Genomic DNA, 19,963 nt, shown 5'->3' with positions numbered 1-19,963 from the left:
CAGCTAAAAATACATTAAATTCAGTTTTTCCTTTTAAAGAGCTGCCGGTGGTGACTCTTTGGTTCGACTCTGAATCACTTCATTTCCTTTAAAAAGGGAGGGAAAAAAGCACATCACCTTTGCTCTGATAAAGATTTGGTGGTAATTATAGCAATTACAACAAGGTCCACCTGCCAAGTTTTTGCCTCTGTGTAAAACCTCAATAGACCTGAAATGAACAATCAATGTGTGATTTTAACTGCAAAATTACATGTTTATCTTAGGTGGTACTTTTACAAAGAAGAGGAAGAATTACACAAAGGATTATGTTTTAACATTCTTCAGTTAGTGATTTTCCAAAGTCTTTGCCTTCTTGTTTGTGGATCTACATAATGAGAGTTTCAATATGAGCAGCTACAAAACAAATTCAGCTCAAAGAATTACCTTCAGACCTTCTATCCTTTCATTTGTTAGAAAAGATGAAAGAAACAGGCCACACCTGGCTGCAATTTATTTTTGCTAAACCTCTTGAATTAAAGCTGAAAGTCTGCACTTCAATCACATCTTGATTGCTTCGTTTCAAATCCACTGCTGTGGTGCACAAAGGAAAAAAAAAATATTAAAATTCAGTTTAGATGCTGTAAATGCTTTAATAAAAGTTCTGTTACCGTTTCAGACAAAAATCAGTCTCAGCATGAAGTTTACGTCTATATTCACACTCATTCAATTTTTATAACTCCAGATGACTGTACAATAAAAACACAGGATAAATACTGTTTTAAAAAAGGATGTGAAGAAAATCTGTCATTCTGCAGGAACTATGGTATTTTTCTATACTTTAAAACCAGAGCGCTGTACATACGACAGGTCTTCCTCAGTGCCATGGTTGGCAGTTTGGCTAACATGCAAAGAAAGAAAAAACTAACAAAACAGGACTGTAGCATAAAAAATGTTTGCTCCAGTGGTCAGTGAGTTCTTATTAACCTACAATAACTGAAATTTTTGGACACAACATTGACATTTGGAGTGGCATTTCCAACAGCCTGACAATCTTATAGCTTTCCCCTGCGGGGCCCCTTAGCCATTGAGTATAGGTACATATATGAGGAGCGTGGGGGGGGGTGTAGAGCGTTTATGTACTGCCGTTGCCAAAAATACAAAAAACAACAACAACAGAGTGTTGAGAGTGAATCAGAAAAGCTGCTGGAAGCGAAGAGAGCTGCAGATGCAGGAGGTCTCTCATTCACACTAAACACAGTCAGTAGATACATTAAAGTAAAAAACAAGACATCTTTAGCCATTTAAGTGTTAAACGATGAGGTTTTATTCTCATTTAGTTCTTTTTAATAGAAGAGCAATCGTTTCATTAGACACATTTGAGCACAGTCTTTGTGAAGCAATTACATTTATGAAATGCTTTGGTTATTTTCTACATGATTCATTAGGCACAGGTTAGCAAGGACCGACTGTAGCCAGGTGTAAATAACCAGGTGCTCTGAATTACAGTTTCTCCTCATGATGGCTGAGAATAAAGACGTTTTATTTCAGACTCTTTGAAACTTGATTAGTGACACTTCAGAATTAATTCTCAGGGTCACTTTGTGTGTTTCCCTCGAGTGGAAAAGTATGTAAACACACACACACACACACACACAGAAGGAGAAGGCGAGCTTGTAGGTTGGTCAGTTCTTGAAGTCATTTGATTGGCTGGCTGAGGAGCTCACAGCTTGGCGTAGTCCTTCAGGATAACCTCCAGCTTCTGACTCAGCATGATGTTCCCTCTAACCTTCAGCTTGCCAGAGAAGAAGGCCTAACAAAGAAAACAACAAAGAAACACTTGAGCATTTTTTTTTCTTCCCAAAGAGCCACAGTCTCTTCTGTTTAGGAGCCGGCTGGCTGTTAATCGTTTTCAAGAACAAAGAGAGAGCAAAATGGGCCAAGACGCCTGCAGCTAACACCAACAAGGTCTCGGACAAAAGGGAATCTTTGGCTACCGGTTCTCTGGCAGCAGAACAATCAAAGAATATTATATTATTCATATCCACAAGGTACGGAGCCAAGCGTGCAGCAGAGAAGCGCCTTCACTGGGAAAAACTGAACCACTGCCAACTTGTACCGCTTTCCACAGATAAGATTAAAAAAAAATAAAAAATAAAAAAAAAAATCAATCACATGATGGGGTTATGATGACCCTGCAATGACAGCGGTGTGCCTTTCAACCCCATCGACTAATCTTCCTCCAGCTGCTCCTTTTCATCATGAGGGAGAGTGGAAAAGCAGCACCCAGCCCGATGACACTCTTTGTTAAGAGCGTGCACACGCGCTCCTCAGATCAATATCAGGCGCTCCGGGAAGCATATAAATTCTTTACTGTAGCCACATCCCATCTGTCATCGCCAGTGACAGATGGGAAGTACTGCCGATTGATTACCCCCGCCGAGAGCTTTCTGATCTGATAGATCATTGCATTCATTATTTTTTTAAAAATCTGACATGACGAGATCAGGGAGGTAGTCGTTACAGACTGAAGGGCTCCTCGAAGGCACTTTCCCTTTAATTACAATGTACTAGAAGTGATTTTAACATCCCAAAGAAGACGTGATTTAAAATATGAGGCTTTTTTTTAAAAACAAAACCACTTGGTCATAAAAGGATTTCTGCAGGTTTTTGTAAACTTTAACTAAAATATTTACCAGTGTGAGCACAGAAGCTTTAAAGAGCATGAAGCAGGTGAGTCACTGTGCAGAATTTAAAAAAAAATAAATAAAAACAAGGTCATTCTTCACACAGCAACTAATTAACGTTGTTTTATTACGACTCAACAGTCACCTTCTGAGGGTTGAGCTTCCCCTGCACCACCTCCATGAAGTCTTCGTCCGACACAGTCATGGTCACATCCGCCTTTCCGCCGTAAGGCCCTTTGTGCAATGACCCGCTGCCGCTCTTCAGATCAATGGCTAAAGGAAAACGGCACAGAAGAAAAAAGCTAAATCAAAATCAAAGCTTCAAAATTGACCTGAACGGCTTATTTAACCCGTGACCTGTGTCTTAACCTTCGTTTCATGGGTGCGCGTGGGAGCCAATCATATGATTTTTTTTTTGAGAAAAGAAAGGAGGAGGAAGACAGTCGAGCACAAATTTACTACGGGACACTCCAGTGAGCAGCAGCACAATCAATTTTATGCTGACAGGAGGTTTGCGGCCTTGTAAATCCATCACAAAAATCACTCCCAACCCTCTCTGGGGAAATTTAAATGTGTGAACTCCGAACCACCCGAGCAACATGAGCAGCAGCCTTTGTCAGATATGTTTAGCAGACCAATTACAACACAATAAATCTGCCTGGAATACTTGAACCAACTTCCAAAAGTTGCATGTAAAAGGTTCAAATCTTTATTATTTCTTATTCTTTACTCATGTGCTCCCTTAAGAGTTGTCTAGCGCACCATCTCCCCCCATCTCACATCAGCCCTCTGCATGACCTTCTTCACTACATCCATTCATCTTCAGTATTTATTTATTCCACATAAAAGTCAGGACCTTCTAAATATGATACAACCACCGCGCTGCATCAGACCTCCTTTGGTGCAACAGATCCACTGGCAAAGCAATCAGACAGCCCCTAGAAAAGGAATGGTATTGCACAGCTGCATGGTGCCCGGCTGTGAGCACACACTTCATTTAAGGATCTGTGCTCGCCATTGTGCAACTGTCATGATGAAGGTCGTTTTGTAGAACACTGGAACTTGACACTATAGTACAATCCCATCCAGCTCTCCTCATGATCTCTCCTCCACTAGACAGAAAGCCTTGAGGCGGCACATGTAGATGTGCTACCCTGGAGGAGCTGGACTACCTGTGCTACCTGATATTAAACTGACTCTATGTTATACTGATGATCAAATGTAGTTACCTGAACTAAAGTTATATTTTTATTCTCAAAGCATTCAGTAGACTTACTCCACTGTGCCGCTTTCTTCCCATCTTTCGTTATCTCCCAGCCGAACACAGCGTTCACCTTCTTGACCAGCTCTGAGCCCACGTCTTTGATACGACGGCCGATCTCTGCAAACACCAGCTCACTCTGAAGGCCACCTCCCTGCACGAATAAGTAGAAATGACATTAAAAGCTCATGTCCATTCTCATTTTCAGGATCCATTATCGTGATATGTCCCAAGTACAAATTCATTTTGTCCAAATTACCTACAAATACGAAAAAAGACATCAGGTGCTCTAGGACAGAGTTAGGTAAAATTGAATGGAGTATTTTCCGACTGATGTACCTGAGAGAGATTTTCTGGAGATGCTCCTGAGGCTCCGTGCAAATCCACATAGGCTCCTGCCAGCACGACTGCATCGGTCTCCTTCACCTGGATGAGAGAGACTGGAGCTGAAACTTCACTGTAGTGTAACATTTACCCATTCATCCCTAAAATTGTTCTGATTGTATCCAAGCCAAACTTAAAGACACTCACTTTGCACTGGATGTGAACTCTGTTGCCTTCCTTCCACATCTCAGTCTGCAGTGACTGACCCGGCATCACCGGCTTCACAAAGCGAACCTGAGGAGCAAAGGCGGGCGGTTAAGGAGAGCGAGGGTGGCGGATCTGCAGATACAGGTTTCTGAGATGGTAGCCATATTAACTCTTCACTTCTCACTCCTTTTTGCACACAAGCTTCCATCACAAAAAAAATATTTCCAAAGCATAAAAGGAATTTCACATCAAAAAGCTTAAAGGCCTTGTGACAGAAATCAGGAGATGAAACCATAAAACAGTGTCAACGGTATTGCGGAGATAAAAAAAAAAAAAGGAAGTAAGCTTCAGTGACACATCATTACAGCAGAGCCGTGCTGTGATGGAAATAAGGTGGGAGCAATCTGACACAGAATTAGATTATAAAATGTTGCGTTAATGTGAATCAGTCCATTACTGAAGTGTGAGACGTCATGGGAATGAATAAGAGAATATTAAACTATTGTCACGCTGTCGGGTGCAACGGATGACGTTAACCTGGAAAGCAATTTGTCTAAAGAAGCTGACGCAGCTGCACAAGTGGCCAAAATTAAACGCTGTCTAACATCTCGGTAAAGTTTCCGACCATGAAGATGATACTTTATGGCAGAATATTAATTTTGCAGGTCTACTTTTGCATTTTTATTGAGGTTATTCTGTCTCTGGAATATTAAACTTCAATCTCAATCAAAGATGATCGAAATCAAATGATTTTTTCCTTCGTCTAAAGAAAGCCTCTCTGCGCACAGTCTGAATGACAGGTTCAGATGATATCTGTCAGTAATTGTCTGTTAGAGAAAACCATCTAGACAGAGGGTGGACCAGAGTAACGAACCACTCATCAGCTCTTTTCACCCTCAAAATCAAAGAGGAACCACTAACGTAAGACATTCTCTGAAATCACGAAAGTAGTCTTCGCATGAACTCGAAAGCCTCATTCGCAGGATCACACAGTTTAAAATCGCAGGTTACGCTCACCTTGATGGCCTTGAACCTGGAGGGGTCGTTGTCGGCGAACTGCTTGAGGACATGTCTCGCAGCGAAGCCGAACGAACACAGGCCATGCAGGATGGGAGCTTTGAAGCCTGACCAGAGAGCACGTCGAGTACAGCATGTCACGTTTAAATAAGACCAAAATGCATTCAAAATACCAGACAAAGATTAAGTCCTAAGCAAAATTTAAAAAAAAAAACAAAAAAACCCCCAAACATGTTAGACTCTAACCTCCCATAGCAGCAAAGCTGGGGTCTATATGAAGAGGGTTCCAGTCTCCACTCAGGCGATACAAGGCAGCCTGTGACCACAGGGGAAACAGAAATTGTTTAGATCTATATCTAATTCATAAACCCCTGAACTTCTCATGCACAGATCTTGGATGAAATTAAATTATCATGAAGGCAATGGAAGAGATACTTAAAATAGGAATATCTTTGAAGTAATACAGTCACAGCCCTTTAAAGTGCTTAAGGGATTTAGTTTTAAATTCCTCTTCTTTTTTTCCCCTGCATCACACAGTCAGCACACCCCCCCCTCCCCAAACACTTCTGCCTCTCTGAAAAACTTCACGTTTATTTCAGACCCACACGATATCACCCATATATTATAAATGCAGCTAATTTATTGTGCGGCAAAACCCACACAGACTCACTCACTTGGTCTCTTGTGGTTGAATCGATCACAACAGCATCTGGTGAGCGTTTAGGAGGAGGAACAGGAGGCTGGAAGCAGCACAAAACAAACACTTGACATGTGATAACATTTTTATTTATTTATTTATTTATTTATTTTACATTTTCTTATACTGTCCCTTTAGTAAAACAGCTTGTATACAGAAAACTTACTTTGGCTTTCTCAGAGCTTCTCTTTCCTCCGAAGCCTCCAGCACCGACAACAAACACCGAAAACTGGTTGTAGCACACCAGCTCGTTGCCACTGTAGGTATTCACTGCAGGAAGCACAATTTCTTGCAGTTAATGACAAATATCAGAGCCAGAGAGAGCATTCATGTCCTTTTACTTAAGGGAAAGCAAATCCACAATGATCTTCTACTACTACTACTACTACACTTTATGTTAAAGCCCTACATGCAAAATCTTACTTCTGCAATGAATTGCACATAAAAAAATAAAATACAACCTTTTATTATTTCATAACTCAGTAGTTTCAGTCTTTTCCTCTGCATACAAACACACACACACACCTTAAGATTCTCCAAATCTATAAACTATATTGCATACCGTAGATACCTTACAATTAGAAATATTGTTCTTCTTAACTATTTTCGCAGTCTCTCACAGCAGAGAACCACTCCCAGCCCCTACTGTAAACGTACTGTGCTGGAAATAATTACATATAGGTCATATAATAGTATCACAAGGTGCTGCACATCCAAGAGCTGAATCTCCAGCTCCACCACATGCCTAAGAATGTGGAGGTCATGAAATTATTGACATGTTCAAGAAATCAGTTTTAGATGATGTGAGCTTTGCTGCATTATCCTGCTGGAAGCAGACATCAGGAGATGACGACACTCTGGTTATAAAAAGATGGACATGCTCAACAACAATCCTCAGGTAGGCCAAGTCGTTTAAATGTTGCCCAGTTGTTGCCAAGTGTGACAAGAAAACATCCCCACACCATTATACTACCACCAGCCTGAACTGATGATACACCCTAGATTGGATTCATGCTTTTATGTTGTTTACACCAAATTCTGATCCAACAGTCTGAATGTGGCTAAAGAAATCGACACTCAGACCAGGCAACCTTTTGCTGGTCAATTTTGGTGAACCTGTGCAAGCCTCAGATTCCTGCTCTTTGCCAGAGTGGCACTCAACACTCGAGTGTTGTGCATTCAGAGATGCTTTTCTGCATACCTCCGATTTTAACAAATGGTTCCTTGTGTTAACGTTTCTCTTCCATCAGCTTGAAGCGGTCTGGCCATTATCTGACATCAGCAAGACACTTTTGTCCAGATAACGGACACTCCCTGCATAGTTTCTCTTGTGAGATGTGTGAAAAAAACCCAGCAGATCAATAGATCTGAATGTTCAACTAACATCCAGCAAAACAGTCCCAGAAGACTTTTTATGTTTTGAAGTGAGATGTCTTTGAGATTCAGAAAGCTAAACTCATCCTTGTGCAGTACACGATTTCTACGCAGTGAGAAACTTATTAAAACATTTAAACAAACATCCCTAGTGTGGCAAAGACACTGAACGACGGTGAATTCAACATACTTACACATATCATTACCTGTAATAATAAACAGACGGGGGTAAAAACAAACCAGCCAGACACAAGCCAGAGCAGGAGGAAGCGCACGAATAACCGCATGGAAGCCGAATGAAGAGGAACAATTAGCAGCTTATCAGAAGGAATCAAATCCTCTTCATAGTCGACGCGCTGCCTGATTAATTTAATTAAGTCAATTCAAAACATAACAGGCACAGAGACAAACAAAGCTGTTTGTATGAGACATAACTGTGACAGGCCATCTTACTGAAATGACTTTATCCTAACAGAAGCTGACTGGTTTTGTGTGCATGAAGACGTTTCTTCTGTGAAGTTTTCATGCTATTTGTTTTAAGTTGGATTAATTATAAATCAGAGTTGCTCTAACATCCTCCATCTCTATGGACTTGTCCAACAAAAATAAGAGCCGCTCTCAGTCCCTTATTTCAGTCCCTGCAGACACAGACTGTAAATTTACTCGTGTTAATTCAGCCTTAGAGGCGACTCTCAGGAAGAAACACATTAAAGTGGTAAAAACAAATGAATATGGAATAAATACTGTAAATGATATCACCTGCTTGGCCTATATGGCAAAAGAAAAAAAGAAACCTTACCATCCAGGAGGATGACGGCTCCAGATCCTTTATCCAACACGTCTGCTATCGTGGCCTCAGAGGTAAGTTTACCTGAAAATGTATTTTATTTATTTATTTATTTATTTAATCCAAGCCCTGCAAACTATTACCTCTCTAGTTTTAAGTCAAAGTATCTGACATAAGGTCAATTAATACTTTGTAAACATACAAACTCTAAAAGCCTTGAGACAAATCTCTAAACCTCTCTGTAGCATGTGCTGGATCCTCAATTCTCCAATTACAGATTAGTCAGTCAGAAAGTTAATCTGCAGTAGGTTAATTACTAAAGTCAATTTTCAAGCCAAAACACCAAGACTCACAAGGGTGTGCTACTTCTCCTTGTCTTAAATAATGGATAACTAAATAGAGTTTTGGGTGTTACAACCAGAAAAAACACCATCTGGTTTCAAATAAGTATTTTTAATGATCACTTTGTACAAAGCAAGGACATGTCGGCTACTGTGAGAAACTCTGAGGCATTCATCTTTAAGAAAAACAAAAGCCGTTCTCTGTAATGGTAACGCATGAGGCAGAGCTGGGCTCCTCACAATCCTATTAGTCCTGTTATAGGACACGTGCAAAATGCATCAATGCTTTTGAGGTAACCTCGGTCATATCAGAGTTTAGATTTCTAGACTCATTATAAAAAAAAAAATGACTGAAAATACCCATCCATGTAAATACACCTAAACTTGTCCCTTGCTGTATGTAATGTGTTATCCACTGCAGTGTGATTTAGGCTAAAGTGACACAAAAAGGCTCTAAAAGTGCTTTTAATAAGCAGAAATGTTTAAACGCTAAAAGAAATAAATGTTTGGAGTCGATATTCAATTCTAAATCACAACAACGCCGGCTGCTCCCTCATTTTTCACAGTGGCTGGATCCACATGTTTGATTTGGCACCGATTTTATGCTGGATGCTGATGCAACACTCCTATTTATCAGGCTTGAGACTGGCAGTGGGAGTACACTAGCTTCTGAGCCCCCAAGGCTGGCTGTGTTTCCTCCCAGTCTAAAACCAGGGATCTTGCTTGTGAAAAGCAAATGTGTCAACCAGTACACCATGGAGCCACAAGGAAGCGCTATATAAAATACTTTAGTTATAATCTCAGTAAGTTAATTTTTCCAGTCTTTTATGGGTTCAGTGGGCAGATTGACACGTTTTGTTTTCACGTTTCATGAAGTTTTTAACCAAACTTTGTAGATTCCATGTCTGGACAACCTTGAGCTTTGCTTGTGCGTTTTACATCAAACAAACATTTGCAGGCATGGCCAAAATAACTGAATCTAATAATATCTTGTAATGAGACTGTAACAACTGTAAAAGCTACAGAATGCACACATCTGGCCTACGGCAAAATGCCTCACATGATCAGAAATGCCAAGTTGTAAAAAAACAAAAACCGTACACAACTTTCACGCTCTGTCTCTTATGCGCTTTCAGCTACAAACATGCTCCCAACCCTCGGCAGGTCAAAGCTCCACGCCGCTGCCAGCTTCGAGAGCTGCAAGGACAGAGAGCCCGCCATCGCAGCTGTGAGCAAGTCCTGCAAGAAGGCAGCAGCGGCAGCTGCCAGAGTCAGCAGCTGTAAACAAGCTGCTTCATCTCCCAGAATTTCTCCAGCAATTAAAAAAAAAACAATTCTTTCTGCAGAATTATCAGAGGGAAAATACCTGAAGTTGGCAGAGGTTTGTAAAGCTCCAAGTACTGCTCCCCATGCAACACCTAGAAAACAAACAAACAAAAAGAAAAACGAATATATCAGTTGCGACATATAATTATAAGAGGCATAAAGCCTCAGTTACTGTTTTAAGCAAGACTTTGTAAAGTGTTATAACAGGGTGCTTTTTTCCCCCCGCTCTTTAATGCCAGCTTGTGCTTCCTCATATTTCCTCTCCTCCCAATACTCAGAAACTGTCACTGCCCCGCCCCCTCTCTCTACCATGATCTTTTAAATCCATGAACTTGCCTTGAGGAAACTAGAGAGGAAGCTTCTGGAGGAACTAAGAGCTTTTATAATCAAGTGGCGTGATGCATAAACTCCTCACCTCCGTGTGACAGTTGATTCTTACAGCGCTTACTTTGTAGTGTTTGTGCATATGGATCAACAGATAATAAAACAGAACACAGTCAGACGGCGAGATGCAAACAATGTGCCATCACCCCGGGTGTGAAAACACATTTGAATATATGGGATAACTTAACGCTAATGTGTTGAAGCGTCTCACAAAGTTTGTTTTTAAAACATACACACGTTTGTCGACAGCTATGTGGTGCGTTATTGTGCAAACAATGCAAAGAAAGAACAAACGCCAGTGATTGGTGCTGCTAATAGGACGAAGATGATAAATCATCAGCTCCATTAACAAAGTTAGGAATCTAAATATATAAAAGGCCAGGTGATTAAGCTGTTTGGCGCATCACAGCTAACTGACATCGCTTAAGACTGATGTTGGGGTGTTAAGCATTTCTCATTCGGCAGCTCCGGCTTATCCATCCTTGTATCGCTCCCTCACGCTCTTGCTGCAAAGATGCGACAAAGAGATGCAAGCGTAACCGCCGATGGGATGCATTAGCATAATTAAAAGCATCCCGTACGATACGAACATGTACGTACAACAACAACAAAAGTCAAACTCAGCTGCACACAAGGACAAATACAGACACAGCAGACATCAACATGCACGTTTTCTAACCTGGGTAAAATCTATGTTGAGTCCAGGGACTGAGCTCAGACCACCATCCATCATAGCTGCCTGGGAGGGAATGACCCCGAAGGTGGGGAGGCAGCTGAAGTCCGGATGGCCTTCATACAGGAACCTACATTAAAATGCAAGTGTTAGTGCTCAGTGAAACAGCATACCTCTGTAGGAATAGGTTGCTGACAGATAAAAATAACAGCACAGATGGCTGCACAGGCGTTTCAGCGTGGATGGAATCCAGCGCATTCTTCCCCCTCCATGCAGGTCAAGGTAACAGTAATGATTGAAGCCATGATTAGCATTATTTTCTGTCCAATTTCATGTAATTTGCCTTTTTACAACTACTGAGGAAACTACAGTCAATAACACAAACACATGCAGAATCACACCTCAGATGGTCTGGGTCCTTGGTGGACATGCCGACACCCAGCGCATACAGGATACACTGGGTGTGGTTGAAGCTGAAAGTGGTTGGAGGAAGTTTTTGTCCCACTGCTTTAGTCTGAGAAGAGAAAGAAGAGAAAACAGAAAGGGGATTAAAACAAAAAAAGGTGTAATTTAAAGAAAGAAAACAAGTTGCATCACAAAAATCACACCATAATGGTTTAGCCTCACAGCTACTCGGTAAGAAGGATCAAGCAAACATTTAGAGTGAATGCGTCAGTGTCAGTACACCATGTAATGGAACTACAGACACACCAAGAGAAAAGGCATTTCTAAATGGTTACATGTATTTTTTAGGACGCTGAAATGAACACGATCATTTAAGAAAACACTGAGGAGCAGATGAAATGCCGGCTTATGAGAAGATCTGTTGCTTCGCTTCAGGTGCCGGTGATAAATCTTTAAATGCACCCCTCCCTCTTTCAAAAATTTATTCAATCTGACAACAATTAGGCTGCAGACATCCAGTGTAAACAAGTGAGTGCATATCTTCCAAAGTTAGAAGGAAATTTGTTAGAAAGACTCTTTTTTGTTATCACCCTCGGCTGTTGTTAAGCAGTGAGTCGCTGTCTAGAGTAACACAAAGAAATTTTGCAGTTAATCGTTACTGTGGATCGTTTCCTCTTTGCTCATCTGACTCTGACTTGATTAGATTTAATCACCCATCACATTACAAGCGCATTAAAGAGTTTATCATCAGGTCTGAAAAAGAGGTGTCCACACCAAAGCCTGACTGCTGTCTTAAAAGATTTTGCTGAACTTATTCTTTAATATACAAGAACCACGTAGAAAACAAAAAAGTATGCATAAATGCTAATAAAATATTACAAAAGGAGACCGCATCAGAAGATATAAAAAGATTGTCCCCAGATGATCACATATTTGATTTGGCTGTGATCTGTGAGGGAGGTAGTTTGAGGACTCGTGGGACCTCAGAGTTGAAAGGAATCAGCAGTTCAGAAATGTACTCCTGTGTCGCACCAGGCAGAGCTTTGTGAGCGATCAGCACAATCAGTCCAAAACAATCCTGGTCTTGAACGGTGGCCAGCGCAGGGAGGCCAGAAATTGAGCCATGTTAAATTTGTGCTTGCACTTCTCTTAACGAGCAGCCGGAAAATGAACCGAAACTCCTGAACACGCCATCGCAGTAATCGCAGTCACAAATGTCTTTTAAAGGCCTCAGCGGTATTGTAAATATTTTAAAGCCCTCGTTAATTCCTGGGTGAGGTTGGTAGGAGGTTGTTACTGGTAGAAGTTTTATGAATATAGCATATCTGAATAATTTTCTCCAGCCTGACTGAAACTCATCATGAAACCACCAAAAGAAGAAATATCTTTTGAAAGGATGGTGCAAAAAATAAATAATTTTTTCAGAATTTTAAGGCCTTGATAAAAATGCCATTTCTCAATCCTAGAAACTGAGGTCTGATTAAATAAATATTTTATTTGTCAGCATAATATTGTCAAATTTAAATATGCTTGAGTGCATCCTATAAACTCAAAACTGCTTAAAAATGTATTTTTAACTGAAGGATAAAACATATTCCAGGAAAAGCATGAAGGTCCTCGGGGTTCTCAGAAGCAGCTTTCTGTGTAATATGAATGTTGTTTATCATTGTACTGAAGCACTAGTACGCGACACATAAGAGCACCAACTGTATTAAGTGTCTGACTCAAACAGAGCAGGAAAGGGGGTGAAACGGTCCCGCCGACTCCTTCATGTTAGCAAGTATTATTAAGACATACAAGAAATCCAGTTAAAGCGCACTATAAATATACATCTCTGGCAACATTACAGTCACAGCAGTACTGCAGTTACTCATTTGTCATGTTTACAGCCACTGTGCTGTAAATAAGACAGCTATTGTTCGAAACAATATTGCTTGGCAGAATGGTGCGATTCACACTCTGCATAATATCACCTCTCAGCTGATCGAAAGACATCATAAAACCTGGCCTCTGGAGAGCAGTTTTTAATTAAAACTGCATTTAAATGCAGATGTGGGGAATTGTGTGTTTTCAGACCAATTCCAGCTTCCCAGTACTTGGGAATATTATTAGTGCCTGCTCTCCTGCATGCACACGGCGAGATTAAAGCTGCAGTTGAGGAGCGGGGATAAAAAGCAGTAGTGGCTTGTGTAGGAGTAAGTCAAGTTAGTCAGTTACTTGAGTGAGATGATATGGGAGAGGGGGGAAAAAAAAAAAAAAAAAAAAAGGTTTAAAGCAAAAGGATAGCTTTGTTATCCGGTCTATCTTCACTCATTTACTGTCTGCTCCACACTGCAGATCTATGTTTTTGTTTCTCTTCTTTCCATCTATTATTCAGTGTACAAATATGTAACTTCAAATTAAGCTTGCTGATATTTTGCCACTTTTTCCTCATATATTAATTATTGCTTTTCCAATGAAGAGTCAGACTGGTGATAAAATTTTAATTGTTACTCAGTTGATCAAAACACATGATACACAATACTCTGTTAATTCTGTTTGATAAATCCATAACAACTGTTTCACCTCCACCTGAAACTGATGCACATTTTAAGTCATGATTGAGATTTTTGCATTTGTCCTATTGTTTTTTCAGATATTTTTGTTAGTCATGCAAAACCATGTTGCTAAATATATCAATATAACACTAAAGTTACACGAATAATAAAGCGCACTTTATGGGCATTTTTATAATACTTGTACTCCTTATATTAAAACTATTGTTGCCAATTTCTGATAAAGTACACCAACCTAAAACTAAAGGAGTACTTGCAGTTGCTTCATTATTCCCCAAGCAGTTATCAGCAGATGGATCCACATATTTGGGTTGGCACAGACTTTTCACTCTTCCTGGCACAATCCTCACATTTATCCCAGATTGGGACCGGCACTAGGAGTTCACTACCTTGTGACAGTTTTTTTTTTCCCTTCCCTACACTTAGCTTTTTATGTATTAAAGGAGAAGGAGGATAATGTGATCATCCCAGGCACACAACTGCTGTTGTCTCAAGACGAGAGGATTTAAAACAAGAGTATGAATGTAACTAAGACTGAATGGCAGCCATGAAATATGAATATATGAAATACCTTGATATCCACCTTGCATGTGGAGAGAGGTCAATACAATACCAAGAAAGTCACATGTGTGTCTTGGGTGACACATGCACCCAGCAATCATCAAAATTCCTACAATAACTCTGGCGGTCAACCAGAATTCATATACCCTTAGTTACAGTTTTAACTCTTGTTTCATTCCATTGTTCCTGACTGCAAGAGACGGCATGAAATACCCGGATGACCCATACCCACAAAGTCAGAGGGGATCTCCACTCACCACAAGCTCAGACTGCAGGGAAAAGGGGTGGGGGGTGGGGGGTAGCCATATTACCCCTGTAGAAGCAGGCAAAGAAGGAAGCCCAACCAACAGCGGCACAGAATTTGGAAACCTCAAAGTCTTTAAGCTCCTGAAGTGGTATCAACAACCGAGTGTGAAAGGAGTTCCCTTCCTGTGCCCATAACGGACAAAGAATGCATCCGTTATAGAACTCAGCATTCGTGCCAATCTACAGTCTTACAGCCTGAAAAGGGCAAAGTTGACATTATAACACAGGTCCTCTGCCCCCTCTCTGAGTGCCAAAGGCAGACAAAATAATAGGTATGACAGGTGGACAGCATTCTGGAAAGAAAAGAAGTGATGAGCAACAAAGCAATCCCACGCCCATTAGGATGACAACACAAACAGTCCATGGCAGCAGACAGGACATGAAGTTCAGTTACATGCTTTGTTGATGCAACAGTGAGAAGAAAGGCAGTCTTACCAGATAACCATCTCTGGTAACTCCCCTCGAGGGGTTCAAAGGATGGAGAAGACGAAGCTTCCAGAACAATTGTGTTTTCCATGAAGGAAGTGACAGCATGTTGTGGCCAAAGGCAAAGAGCACCATTCAGAAAATGACCCACCGGAGGATGACACCCAACATAACAATTATCCACCACAACATGATGGGCTGCGACAGGCGCGACATACACTTGGATAGTTAAGACTGAGAGCCGGTGGTTCAGTAACATTTGGAAATACAAGCTTAGAGCACTGCTAAGGGACCACATGTTGAGCTTTACATCAGCTGGAAATGAGCTTTCACCTGTTGGTAATACAATACCCTAACTGATGATGCCCAATTATTTAATATGGTCTGGGCCCGGGTTTCCTCACAAGAACTCAAAGGTTTGCCCAGCCCTTGAGTGACCATACATATAGATGAAGGGGATCTGAGTGTGGAAGAAAAAACACACCCCTGCAGCCGAGATAGGACATCAAAACTCAGTGGGATCACTGGGAACCAAACCCTCCCTGGTCAGTATGTATCCCTCTATCCTGTGAAGCGCATGAGCAAAGGAAGCAAGAGAAGACATACAGCAGGCAATCTGGCCAGGGGTGTGCCAGTGTGTGCTCTGGTAGCCTAGTTGGTTTTAAGGGAGAGAAGAACAGTAGATTGCTTTGGAAATGTTGAGACACCAAACAGGTCGACTGTCACACCGCCATATATCCTTTCACTGGGACAGGGCTTCTAGCAGCACGCCTGCAGCCTCATTGTGCACGCCTGTTAAAAAGCCAGATACCTCATCAGGTTGCTTGCACCACTTAGCTCACATATGTAATTTTGACAGCATTACGTCTTCATCCCTGTGCATGTGTGCGATGGATATCCAGTTATTTCATACAGTCTCTTGCAGTCAGATAGAATGAAACAGATCAGGGCTGCACTATGGCCTAATATAAGATAACTAAAGACTATTGAGTTTTGAATAAGGCCAACCTACTTTAGTAAAAAGTGCAAGAACAAAAATATATGGCTCACACAATAAACATAATAAATACATTTCAATATAATAGAGTTCTATTTCTGTCTGCTTTATGGAAGCGTTAGAAAGATTAACCTTGAAACCTGGAGTTTGAATTGCATTATGAAAAAAAGGTGCTTTCTTTTCTTTTTCACCCCATTTAGAAAACAACATAGAAACACGTCTCTGTATGAACCAAGATATTTCAATGACACTACCATAATTACTACTGTCGAATGAACATGGCACTAAACTAGAATAAAAACCTCTATATTTTAACCTTGCTATGCCTCTGGTATATTGCTTTGCCTACATAAATGTTACAACAAATAATATTTTGGGCTATCAGACCTGTATACAGATTGAGCTCCATGGCATGCCAGCAATACAGAAGCAGCACAGCTGATAACTTAAGCAGTGTGTGTACCTCTTAGCATGACAAGGACAAAGGCACAAATGCAACTAGCAGAGCATGTGTGGGCAGAACTACACACAGACACACACAAACGTCAGCCGAGGACACGGTTGTGATGTTTGTCTTGAGGCTACAGTGTGACTCTGTTCCAAATCTCCTAACCAGGGAGCCACAAAAGCTCAGAGAGCCACAGCAGAGAGGACAGTGATACACAAGAGTGAGTATACCTCATTTCACATTTAGGCACTGAATCATGATATTATTGAACCTGGCTAGTAAGTGCTGTTAATGACTCACAGGATTTAAAAGAACAGTTTGCAAAAAAAGGTAATTTTGAGAAGGCAAATCAATAAAACACCAAGAAACAAAATGTGCAACCATAAGACACAGCAGAAGAAAAAATTATTTAGCCAAGGCAGCTAGTAATACTGACATTATCTTTGACTTGTACAATTTATTGTCGTTAGAGCCTACAACTGGGTGAAAGTATGGATATACACTAGACAGGCCTGTTGCAGGCCTATTTATCTTATTTCATACTTGTGCATGAAAGTTTTGTTGCTGTTGTTTAACATAGTTTTGAAATCTTGTTTTTTATAAAACATTTTATGTGTAAAATGAGAAAAAAATCAAACAAAATCTGATTCTAAAATATACAAACATTCCACAAGTGCTCATATTTCTTTATTGTTTTTAGACATTTGATTCCATTATACAAATGTTTCACTGTCAGCTTTTTTTTTTTTTTTAAATTTCTACATGAATCCATTGTGGCCATTTACTGAAAACCCCAAATATTGTCCAGAAATGTATAGGCATGCATTTGGTGTACACTGTAACCACTGAACCATTAAAACACCCTCACTGTGCATCATCTAGCACCTAATATTCCAATTAGGAATTCCACTATTCCATGAATAGTGGAATTGTAAAGCACTTTGAGGGTTTCGAAAAGCGCTATATAAATGCAATCCATTATTATTATTATTAATAATATTCTTAAGCAATGCATTACCTAACCAATGCACAACGGCAACACAATTCAAAATAAGTTTATAAATATTTGTGCAAAAAGAGAATTCGGTTTGAGTAGCATTTTGGACATCTGTTGGTCAGTTTAACTACTGCATACTACACGCAGCTCAATGCAAGCTCAATTTGGCCATTTGTGTGGAGAACCATGTTGGGATGCAGCACTACTTGCAGCTTGGTGTTTTTTTTAGGAACTCAGCCATGTTTGAGCTGTAACAAGTTCCCTTTTCTGAGCTTCAGTAACAGGAAACACAGTAAAGTAAAGGAGAACATATCCAGGGATTCATCGCTGCTCTGTGGTGCTCCAACAGCTTAGGAACTTTACATTTTAAAAGCTAGTTTGAGCAGGCTCTTGTCTGGTACCATCCAATATTTACAGGTGACATCCAAGTACACATGCATGTCGTAGAAGCAGTTTCTGAGTGGTTTATTATTGTTCCCAACTAAATTTAATGTGTTGACATTAGAAAGTCATGATTTGCCATATTTGAAACACTGTTTAGAGCTGCATGTGTCATTATGACCCAGCTATATCAGAGAGTAGAACAGTCTCAGTAGGAAGAATGATAGAAATTAAATGAAGAAGACAAAACAGATGACTGAGTAACACCGATGGCAATAAGGTTAAGAACTGCAGAAGCCAGGAAACAGTGGAAGACTTTAAAAAACATCTTGTATGTCTGTTTTTTTACATCATAAAAAGGAAAGCATGAATGGATATGGGTTTCTTTATTCATGTTTCCTAAATGCATCCCAGATGCATTAGATAATAAAGTCCTGATGTTTTTTAATTAACCCTCTCAGGCTCAAATTAAACTTTTTGTTGCTAATGCACAGCCAAGTCCTGCAGTGGTACTTCTGAGTAAAAAAAAAAAAAAAAAACTCATAAAATATGTATGTGGGGTAATCAGGTTGTTCGTTTTTAACTGTTGCAAATTGACAACGCCTGCCTTGAGAGGGTTAAAAGCTATGTCTACAGTTACCTAAACTGTTCCAGATATATCTCCTGCCAGCTAGCTCAAATGCTATAATGCTACTCTGTACCTGAAGATGCAACTGTTCCACACCCTGATCCCTTTCAGGCATTGATACCATGTCGTGGACAAATTGCTACTATAAGAGTATGAAAGTCTTTCGATTTATAGTCAGATGCTAGGATAGATGCCCTAGATGCTAGGGCAAAGCCTTCAAAACATCAATCCACAAATCAGTTAGACCTGTCACAGTAGCTACTTCCACTTTTACTAACATACACTGGCTCTGTATTAAACACATGCAGTGATCCCCTCCAGACAAAGCCATGCATTTTGCAAACCATTTAATAAACAGCTGCTCTGAGTTTTTGTTTACATCTGACTGATATCTCACATCCACCTTTGATGTTTCTCATGTTCCACATTTCATATAAAGCACAGCAGCCAAGAGACAGCAGTTAGGACTCTTGTAAATACAGATTTTAAAACTAAACTTTATGATTTAGTTTTATATCAACATTGAACTAAAGAAGAAAAAAAAAAAAAAGCAAGAAAACACATTAACAGATTATTTTACTTACAGGATCAATCCCTGATCCCAAGCCTGCAGAGGCTGCAGCTGCTGCTGGATTCACACCAACATCACCCTGCGATTCCACTTGAGACAGCACACTCACCATTGACTGCAGAGACTCTAAATAAATGTGAGAGCGATACATGCTGTTAGCCAACCAAGATAATCATGTTGTTACTTCTCAGCAAGATGAATTTATTCCTCAGCAATAGTCAAAGAGTTTTGTTTTCATTTGGAAATAAACACAGCATGGGTGAAGTGTTGAAACTGGCTCTCTTATACGAGTAGAAATCAACAATTGCTACAGAAGAGGAAACTGCCCGTCTTAAAGGAAAACCAATGACATTTGTAAAACAACTGTGTGAGGTTTGTTTTATCTATGCGAACAATAACTTACACAGATTGTTTTTATTGTGCCACTAATTTAGATGCTGCACTTAGCTTAATATATTGTAAAGGCATGACAATAATAATTAGTCTTCTCGTGTAGCTCTTGGTAATATAACGAATAAGCATCAACATAATCATCTGCTAAATGTCAAATGTTTCATTAAGCATATTGTGTAGAGTGGGGTGTGGTTTTTACAACTCGGCTAATGAAGGAGAGTAGTTCAGGGAGCCGTTTTAT

General features: G+C 40.2%; 1 protein-coding gene across 1 annotated transcript in view; it reads right to left on the bottom strand.

Moving 5' to 3' along the window:
* Positions 1 to 1,279: 1,279 nt before the first annotated feature.
* The window catches only part of hsd17b4 (hydroxysteroid (17-beta) dehydrogenase 4), a 32,664-nt gene continuing 13,980 nt past the window's right edge, over positions 1,280 to 19,963 (bottom strand). Inside the window, exons 12-25 of the mRNA XM_085294875.1 lie at positions 19,343 to 19,455; positions 11,456 to 11,568; positions 11,061 to 11,184; positions 10,038 to 10,089; positions 8,343 to 8,414; positions 6,336 to 6,439; positions 6,147 to 6,212; positions 5,719 to 5,788; positions 5,473 to 5,579; positions 4,456 to 4,542; positions 4,264 to 4,350; positions 3,940 to 4,078; positions 2,809 to 2,936; positions 1,280 to 1,789 (exon numbers count right to left, since the gene is read on the bottom strand). Coding sequence (XP_085151001.1) covers positions 1,700 to 1,789; positions 2,809 to 2,936; positions 3,940 to 4,078; positions 4,264 to 4,350; positions 4,456 to 4,542; positions 5,473 to 5,579; positions 5,719 to 5,788; positions 6,147 to 6,212; positions 6,336 to 6,439; positions 8,343 to 8,414; positions 10,038 to 10,089; positions 11,061 to 11,184; positions 11,456 to 11,568; positions 19,343 to 19,455 — 1,352 coding nt within the window. The 3' untranslated portion in view covers positions 1,280 to 1,699. The remainder of the gene's footprint in view (positions 1,790 to 2,808; positions 2,937 to 3,939; positions 4,079 to 4,263; positions 4,351 to 4,455; positions 4,543 to 5,472; positions 5,580 to 5,718; positions 5,789 to 6,146; positions 6,213 to 6,335; positions 6,440 to 8,342; positions 8,415 to 10,037; positions 10,090 to 11,060; positions 11,185 to 11,455; positions 11,569 to 19,342; positions 19,456 to 19,963) is intronic.

Source organism: Mchenga conophoros, linkage group LG12 (genome assembly GCF_057382185.1).
Source record: "Mchenga conophoros isolate Kocher_MC1m ecotype Shallow Benthic linkage group LG12, M_conophoros_male_GT1.1, whole genome shotgun sequence".
In the NCBI taxonomy this organism is placed as follows: domain Eukaryota; kingdom Metazoa; phylum Chordata; class Actinopteri; order Cichliformes; family Cichlidae; genus Mchenga; species Mchenga conophoros.
This window is presented reverse-complemented; position numbering and strand designations above follow the sequence as displayed.